The sequence below is a fragment of the Oculina patagonica genome, chromosome 2, assembly GCF_052425735.1.
Source record: "Oculina patagonica isolate OP01 chromosome 2, crgOcupat, whole genome shotgun sequence".
Lineage (NCBI taxonomy): Eukaryota > Metazoa > Cnidaria > Anthozoa > Scleractinia > Oculinidae > Oculina > Oculina patagonica.
In genome coordinates, this window is record NC_135759.1 from 40,111,854 (window position 1) to 40,121,409 (window position 9,556).

A 9,556-nucleotide genomic window follows, 5' to 3' on the forward strand; every position below is an offset into this window, starting at 1 on the left:
ACTACAATCTACACACGTGACTTTGTTCTCCTTAAGTGCTGCGTTCCTAAAACCTTAGCCAAACCTACCACGCGCCCTGCTTGACTACATAACAATCATAATTGCATAACAATCTTCACACGTGACTTTGTTCTCCTTAAGTGCTGCGTTCCTAAAACCTTAGCCAAACCTGCCACGCGCCCTGCTTGACTACATAACAATCATAATTGCATAACAATCTCCACACGTGACTTTGTTCTCCTTAAGTGCTGCGTTCCTAAAACCTTAGCCAAACCTGCCACGCGCCCTGCTTGACTACATAACAATCATAATTGCATAACAATCTACACACGTGACTTTGTTCTCCTTAAGTGCTGCGTTCCTAAAACCTTAGCCAAACCTACCACGCGCCCTGCTTGACTACATAACAATCATAATTGCATAACAATCTTCACACGTGACTTTGTTCTCCTTAAGTGCTTCGTTCCTAAAACCTTAGCCAAACCTGCCACGCGCCCTGCTTGACTACATAACAATCATAATTGCATAACAATCTCCACACGTGACTTTGTTCTCCTTAAGTGCTGCGTTCCTAAAACCTTAGCCAAACCTGCCACGCGCCCTGCTTGACTACATAACAATCATAATTGCATAACAATCTCCACACGTGACTTTGTTCTCCTTAAGTGCTGCGTTCCTAAAACCTTAGCCAAACCTGCCACGCGCCCTGCTTGATTACATAACAATCATAATTGCATAACAATCTCCACACGTGACTTTGTTCTCCTTAAGTGCTGCGTTCCTAAAACCTTAGCCAAACCTGCCACGCGCCCTGCTTGATTACATAACAATCATAATTGCATAACAATCTCCACACGTGACTTTGTTCTCCTTAAGTGCTGCGTTCCTAAAACCTTAGCCAAACCTGCCACGCGCCCTGCTTGACTACATAACAATCATAATTGCATAACAATCTCCACACGTGACTTTGTTCTCCTTAAGTGCTGCGTTCCTAAAACCTTAGCCAAACCTGCCACGCATATCAATCATTATTACATAACAATGTCTACACGTGACTTTATTCTCCTCAAGCATTATTCGCCTTAAACCTTAACGCGCCCTGCATGATTACATAACAATCATTATTATATAACAATCTTTGCACGTGACTTTGATATCCTCCAATGCAGCTTACTTTACCAAGCCTGCCACACCACGCGTCTTACATGATTACATAAGAACCTTTATTACTAAATATATTCTAGGCGTGACTTAAGAATCCTCACAATATTAAAACATATACCGTATTTACTCGAATAACCGCCGCCCCCGAATAAGCGCTGCCCTCAAATAAGCGCCGCATTTGGCATAAAAAAGTTAATAAGCGCCGCCCCCGAATAAGCGCCGCAGTCCCGATGCGGCGCGTATTCGAGGAATTTCTTTCAATTAAAAACAGCACTACAGAGCAACTCTTGAAAAAAACTTGGACATATTTTCCACCAAAAGCGATGTTTTTTAGTTCAAAGTGATTATTTTACCGTTCGCCCATTAGTTTTCCTTCCAACATTCCTACAATACATAGCTCTGAAAATGTTGTAAAGGCCGCGAACTTTGCCCGGACAGCTAGTGCCACTCTTCTCTTCAGCAAGAGACGAATACTGACGATCAAAAGACGGGATTTTGTTCAAATTTTAAATAAGCGCCGCCCTCAAATAAGCGCCGCCCTCGAATAAGCGCCGCACTTGAGGCGCTAAAAATTTAATAAGCGCCGCGGCGCTTATTCGAGTAAATACGGTACATAAATTTGAAAAGGGGAGTTCCGAGGTTTGCCCTAATGATATAAATCCTCTAAAAAGGTAACGAATCTATTCTGCATGAGTCGTTATCAACCATTTGGCACAAAACAATAATTTTTGGTACATTGGATATGAGAAAAAATAAGGGAAAAAGCGTAAAATTAAACGTATATGTGTTCTCTTCCTTGAACTTCAAGAAAACATTTTATGTCATTCGAACTGCATTGACAAAAATCACCAAGTTCAGTTATACTATTAAAAAAACATGTAAGTCACGCCAAGTAATTCCTGGTCACAAAATATCATCTAATGGCTCGCTTGAGTTATTAGAGAGAGATTATTTAAAAACTGATATAGCAATTTAAATACCTTCTTTTTCTTCTTCTTTATTGCCCGGATCGTACAAAAAGACACAATTGCACCACAAATGATAAAGGACGCCATGAAGGACGCGGCAAAGTGCTTTCCTTGTTTGTAGATTTCCTCTCTGTATTCAATGACATGAGCATCACCAAGATCAATATCGAGTAGGGGGATTAAGGACAACATCACCGTCACGATACTGACGAACCAAATAAGGAGAGCACACACCAGAGCCTTCTTATTCGTCTTCCAGCCAAGGTACTTCAGGTCAAAAGAAATGGCCAGGTACATATTTACCATCATGGTGAGCATCGAAGCAAGGTTGAGTATCAAGAAGAGCCGATTTAAGATGGTAGTCGTGAATGCGAGAACTTTACCACTGAACCAGCTGGCCTCAAAAACGGTGTAGATCATATACGACGGTATGTTAATGACTACGTCGAACAGATCCACCAGGGCGAGATTGGCGACGAGAATGTTCGGAACTGTTCGTAAAGATTTAAACCGAGCAATGACCGCGAGAACGAAACCATTTCCTACCACAGAAGCTGAGGTCAGAATGGCTGTCAACACGGTCATCAAAACCTTAGTGAAAAGTGGTTTCGCAGGATACATTTTGAACGTTCTACATCTTTCGACCGCAAGAGCTTACATTCACACAATTTACGTTTAGCAAACATAAAATCTACACTGGACAAAAGCTTTCCAAAAACTTAATTTCCTGTAAAAAAAATCATTAAACTGAAACAAAAACCATCGCCGTCCCTGTGGATGGTTCGTTAACTGGGTTTTGTTTTGTCGCTTAACTCTGGCCATGGTAAAATCCAGTTTCTGTTTAATCTTTGTTAAATCCAAATGCTGCTATGTTAACCATTCCCTGTAGTAAGGATCCTCAAAATTTACCAGCTCAATAATCTGATACCTGAAAATGACCAGATTTATCGGTGATCGATTAATTTTTTGGGAACTTGCACCTGGCAATGTGTCTATAAACACGTGTAATGATGCACGCAAACTTTTTTCCCCCTTTTTTGGTTCGTTTGCCTTTCTTTTCGTTTTATACGGTACTACAGAAGGGAAGAATACCTTGCTTAGATAGTGAGAAGAAGCTGAATTCAGAGTGATCGGTAATACGCTCATAACGTAGCCTTGGTTTAAAGTGGTTTTGCTACATCAGTTTTTGTGTTTTGTGCAAAATTGTCTTGTGTCTCGTGAGACCTTATGTCTGCACTGGACAACAGCTTTCATGACTTAACTCTTGATTTTTTCAAAGAGGAACCTTTTTTCATTGAAAACTTGGCCATGGTCAGTTTAATTTCTATTTAACCGTGAAATCCAAAATATTTTAATAGCCGACCTTTGCGGTTTTTGTTGGGCTCTTAAGTCTGATAAAATATATCACAATCATATTTATCATCTTGATCAGGAAAAACCTATTTCGCATTTACTTTAGACATATAATTTGCATACGCGATTGACCTTGAATCTTTTCCGTTAGTTGATCGCCATACAATGCTCAGGGTGTCAGTGGGGTTAAAACTGTTTAGCGTATAATGACGTTTTTTGCTATCGTCAAAGTGTAAACAGCAAAAATGTGAGCTGACTAACGTATAAAAAATATCGCCTTTTTAGCGTCTGCAGTACTCAATTGCTAAATGGTGGAGACTTTCTAGGACAAATAACAACATCTTTTAGATACAAATGTAAAATTCGGTTGAATTTGATTTCCTTATACAGTCTCTCTTGTTTTGGGTATGGCCGTCAACGGACGAAACTAGTTTTGTAAATCGCATATGCAAGTTGGTGTATTGAGAAAGTTAATACAAAATAGGTTTTTTCTGACTAGGACGATATAAAGTAATATTTGCTTGGCTTTTACGAGCCAAATCTCACAGAAACAACCAGATTTATTGTTGACTTGATTTCGTGGGAACCTACATATGGCAGTGTTTTGATAAACATGATAAAAATGTTAAAATAATAAGAAAGGCGCCCTACGTCAGTTGAAGCCACGTTGATTTTGGTGTTTCGTGGTAATTATTTCTGCTTTGGTCAGCATTATACCGTTGCATTTTGGAAAAGCTGCAAATCTATGTTACCATGGCAATGCATTGAGTATATTTTAAAGAAATAATACTTCGATCAATGCAATTTTAAGTGTCAAGAGTTGTCAATGATTGACTTTTGTAATATATTGGTACGGTCTGCCTCGAGCCAAGTGTTCCATACCGCCGAAGCTTATCCCAGCTTGAGTAGCATGAAACGACTAGGAGTATTTCTACTCCCCCCCCCCCCCCTGAAAAGGATGCTAGTCTGTCGCAGCTTATCCCCTGACATTAACTGGTACTCATTTGTACACCTGGTTGGACACTGCGAGAAAAAATTCCTTGCCCCGAAAGACAACGTAATGGCCCCGGGTAAGGCTCGAACCTGGACTGCTCAATCTGGTCCCAGTTGTTCGAAAGATGGATAACGCTATCCACCGGATATATCATTAACCGGTGGATAGCGCAGTTTGTTTAATTTTGTTAACACTTATCCATTGGATAGCGATTTATCCGGTGGATAGTGTTATCCACTCTTTAAACTGAAACCTGGTGTACAGCGCGCTGATCATGACCACTATAGGTGACCGCGCCATCCACTTTTCATTATATGAAGCAATTCAAAACAAATCTTGTACATTCTCCTTTCCATGGTAACTAAGGTATTGGCCGTGTAAAGGCACATCAAGACAGAATCCCCTTTTTTAATTTTATCAATACTTGTTACCATTACATCTTGTTAATTTTCTTTTGTTTTTGTCTTCTAGGCCTCGCTACCAAGCTGAATTTTAATATATCGAACAGTGTTGAACTTTTCAAGAATTTAAATTGGCTTCCGGTTCACCTCGAGGTGAAAATAAACATCTTAACACAAGTGTGCAAACGTATCAGTGGCCAAAGCCCATCCTATATAAACGAACTTTTAGTGCCAAACTCTAAAATAAATCCCGGCCTGACCAATCGATGAAAATCGATGATCGGAAATCAATCGATCAATCGATAATGGTTAGTTAATTGATATCGATTGGAATCGGTCAATCGATGACCAATCGATAGTCACAAATGAAATTTCCTTAATTACATCGATTGTCATGATTGCCATCGATTGTCAGCGATACTCGAGGCGTACATGGGCATCCCCAGGACAATTCCCCAGGATTATCCGAATATAGATTTACGCAATCCGGCCTAAAACGACTAATCGCGAGCGCACGATATCTGAAGTCTCTGAAGAGCGGGCTGAAGCAAGAGACATGACGCTCGTAATAAAATGCGTAGTCAAAGGCTACCCTGCAGGCGTCTTCACCGTAGAAGATGGTGAGGCGTTTCAAGAAAAAAGGGGAGAGCGTGGGAACGCTTTTAAAGTTATTAATCAGCGTGGCCAATTAGACTGAAGCCGAAGCCGTAGTTGACGACGTAGGTCGTCCCGAGCATGCTCACTTGTAGTTAAAGATAAATCTTCTACAAGAAAAGTCAAAAACAGGCTCATAAAACCGAAACTAAGCCGGAAAAACTCCACATTTAGATAAAAAGCTGACAACACCTGGTTGCCATGGAAATATGATCAAATATCAAGACATGAGAATGAAAACTTGACACACAAAATGTTCTCCGATGAATTTGAGAAAAAGTTCCGTCATGATTTGGCATTATGTCAGAACTGATTTTAGTTGAAATTAGTTAAATCTGATAAATCTGCCTTTTCCTAGCACTCACCATTCTTTCTGTCCATAAAAGGTCAATTTGGACAGAAAACCATCTTTTTTCTACATCTCTCTCGGCATGTAAAACGTTCAAGATTAAAGAGATATGGTATTGATTAGTCGGAAGCATTTTCATAATTGAGCAAAGTTTATTCGTTTTACTAAATGCAAATCTAAACATTTACCGTGATTTCGACATACACATATGAAAAGACTCCACGATGCCTGCCTTTTCGACATGCACATATTAAAAGGACTTTACGATGCCTGCCTTGATAACAAGATTAGATTTCTAATAAGATTTCAGTCTCGGCTACGGCTCCGGCTCCGGCTCCGGCTCCGGCTCCGGCTCCGGCTTCTGCACCTGCTCCAGCTTCGGCTCCGGTTCCGGCTCTGACTCCTGCTTCAGCTTCTGATTCCGTTCCTACTTCTGCTCTGGCTCTGGCTCCGGCTCCTACTTCTACTTCTACTCCTGTTCCTGCTCCGGCCTGCTCCTGCTCCTGCCTTTGCTCCTGCTCCTGCTCCTGCTCCTGTTCCTGCTCCGGCCTGCTCCTGCTCCTGCTCCTGCTCCTGCTCCTGCTCCTGCTCCTGCTCCTGCTCCTGCTCCTGCTTCTGCTCCTGCTCCTGCTCCTGCTCCTGCTCCTGCTCCTGCTCCTGCTCCTGCTCCTGCTCCTGCTCCTGCCTCCGTCTGCTTTTGCTCCTGTTCCTCTTCATTTATCCACGCTGTCGTTAAGACTTTGTCAAACCTGTGACCAGTTGTTATGGCGTTTCTTCTTTTTTCTATAGATTCCTGAGTATCGATTTCCCTCTCAGGACAGTTGGCGTTATCTTCTGGTTTTTCTTCATCTGATTCCTTAGTCTTGCTCGTCTCGGTCTCTCCCAGAGGATGGATTTTACTTCTAGTTGAATATGTCTGTAGTCTTCTGGACCCTTTCTGCAAGCCACGTTCCTCGCCATTGGGTACTTTGTCAGTTCCTTTTTCAGTTTGCTCTCCTTTACCTTTGTATGAATTCTTCTCTTGAAGATTCGACGCACGATCTTCACCGCCTTGTTCGGCTTTCTCTTCTCTGTGGCCGCTACCATCGCTAAATTCGTGATGAGAATAAAGATCAGCTTCAAGGCCTTCAATGGACGAAAACACCAATGCATTTCTTCGTTGCCTTGATCTGGTTTGATTTCCCTCTTTTATAACACCACACGCGTTTCCGCTTTCAACTCTTTCGCCATTCCTCTTTCTTTTCGTGACTCCATCATGTTGTGTTTCACTGTTGCCGCGTCCGTTTGGCTTCTTTTTGAAGTCGCTTGATCCGAAGGGGTCTTTGAGGAACTGCTTGAAAGCGATACGACATCGGTTTGTTCGCAGATAGTAGATGATCGGGTTCAAAGTGCCTGAGATGTAAATACTGTACCAGGCGATGAATCCAAACCAGGAGTCAGCCAGGGTTTTTTCCTGAAAGCCCACCACAGCATACGCGATAGCAGGAGCATAACAGAGGAAATAGGCGGCTATTGTCATGGCGATGGTCTTTATCGCTTTGATGTCGTCTTTCAGTCGGGCTTCAGCTTGGAGAGGAGGTAAGTTCAACTCTGCTCTCTGTGTTAAATTAAACGATAAGAGTGAAAAATTAAGAAATTTAAGGAAAATTTTACGGTGGTTTTAACAGGTTATATTGTTGCTACAGTAACTAGTGACGTCATGAAAATGACCACAACTTGTTCAGCCATGATTGGACATTTGTGTCTTATGACTATTGTAACAGCAACTGTTAAAGTTTTGTAGTACTGACCTATCAAAGTACAAGAGCTGAAAAGTGCTGGAAACCGTTGTGAGCCTCCTTAACGCACATTGCATCTTGAAAAAATTGGCAAGTTTTTCAAGTTTTTCATTCGAGATCCGTCTCAATCTTCGTCAGTCAAAACTTTCCTTGTATCCTTTCGGGTTTTTTTATTTCTCCGTTGGAGTCTTTCTACGTTAGAAAACTATTATTTTGAACTTTCCCTCAATTTAAGAGTAATCAGAAAAATGACTGTAAATATCGTGACATTCTCCTTTAATGTTAAAGGTTTAGCTTCAGCGGAAACTTCTTAAAGCGCCGTATTGTAAACTTATTCATACCCTTTACAGCCATTGGAAATGTAGATCTTAACCCGCGCCAAAAACTCGCGCGGGAGAAAGAATTCGGACGAAGCGATTTGCTCACGTTATCAGCGTGCACTACTGGATTATGGTCAACCCACGTTTTCTTGAAGCTAGTGGTTGTTTTCCTTGTATTTACCTTTCTTATTTAAACGCTTCAATTTAACGCACGCTGTCTCGAATCAATTTTTACGACTGAATTTTTAATTCAGGAAGTTTAGTAGCTAGCCCAATGGCACACGCATGGTCGGTCAATCATCTGTATACTTTCCTTTGCAACTCCGCTGATGTACTAGTAGAAAGAGTGTAGAAAGGCGGCCGTACAAAAGCGGCACCAGGGGTTCCCCAAGAAAAACAAGAAGCAAAGAAACAAAATATGGCTGACAATTACGTGTAGAAAGTAATCGACCGCCCAAAAGTGGACATTAAGAGCCATTAATCGATCGAAGACTTTCGTGTCTATCCGACAGCTAGCGTCGTACATGAAGGAGCATTCGAAAATTAAATCGGCTTTTACACAAGCTCCATCAACGATGGATCTATCTAGAAACCAGAGCGCTGGCTTAAATCGAGTGCGTCGCTGCTTGCTCGCAAGAAAATAAAAAAATCGGTCCGCGATGCGTACGTGTGGGGGCTTGATAATTTCAAATTGCATTCTTCTTTTTTGTGAATTCATTTAGTACATTCAATTACCTTAAGGCTGCTATTTATTGCGGCAAATAATCTTTGCGATTTTTGGCAAATTGCCAAATTTAGTAGCCGCAGTAATTTCTACTCTGTTTTGCAGTTTAAGCAAGATCAAAAAACAAGATCAAAGAGCTCTTCGAGCCACGACTGAATATTTTGCCAAGTTTTAAAGTTTAGTTTTCATTCCTTGAAAATTTATGAGCAGCAGGTGATTCAAACATTTCTTTGATGCACATGATAACAGATAAACAGCGGAATGGCTATTACATTGATATAAGATATTTTTGCCTCACATATTAAGTGTGTTTGAGTTGTACACTCGGGTAGGCTTCTGACTGGGAAACGAGAGGTCGCTATAGGTCTCGAGTTCGAATCCCAGAGGAGACAAGTTTTTTTCTTTTTTTTTCTTTTTTAACCAACAGCACTAAAATGGTTTGTTTATTATATCGCTCCGTAGGTATGCATTGCAGAATAATTTACATATATCAGAACATATACACTCTTTTTTTTTTTATAAGAATACAGTTTTTCCGACCCAGGCTGAATATTCTTATTTTTCTGCCGATTTTAGGCTTAAATATTCTTATGAACATTCTTAGAAAATACCGTTTCACATTTCCTTTTTAACAAGTATTGGGTAATCAATTACAAGTGTTTGGTGTCCAGATCTGTATTGTGTTACATTGTGCACATGAACGATTGCTTTGCGTTGCAGCCTGGCCGTTTTGGCTTTAAACATAGCATTCCTCACAGAGATAAAGTGACGGAAACGATAATACCTGATTTTGTTTCAACTAAAAACTATATTCTTTTCAAAATCTCAGCTAGCCTCGGGTTTATTCTTAA

General features: G+C 40.9%; 2 protein-coding genes across 2 annotated transcripts; both read right to left on the bottom strand.

Moving 5' to 3' along the window:
- Positions 1-1,066: 1,066 nt before the first annotated feature.
- LOC144642370 (beta-2 adrenergic receptor-like) lies at positions 1,067-2,753 on the bottom strand. The gene is made up of 2 exons (XM_078501334.1): positions 2,145-2,753; positions 1,067-1,099 (listed from the first exon to the last, which is right to left on the bottom strand). The coding sequence occupies exons 1-2, from the start codon at positions 2,751-2,753 to the stop codon at positions 1,067-1,069; spliced, it is 642 nt and encodes a 213-aa protein (XP_078357460.1).
- Positions 2,754-6,352: 3,599 nt separating this feature from the next.
- Positions 6,353-8,978, bottom strand: LOC144642371 (uncharacterized). The gene is made up of 2 exons (XM_078501335.1): positions 8,415-8,978; positions 6,353-7,480 (listed from the first exon to the last, which is right to left on the bottom strand). Exons 1-2 carry the CDS (start codon positions 8,697-8,699, stop codon positions 6,353-6,355), a joined length of 1,413 nt encoding a protein of 470 aa, XP_078357461.1. The 5' UTR covers positions 8,700-8,978.
- Between the last annotated feature and the right edge of the window lie 578 nt (positions 8,979-9,556).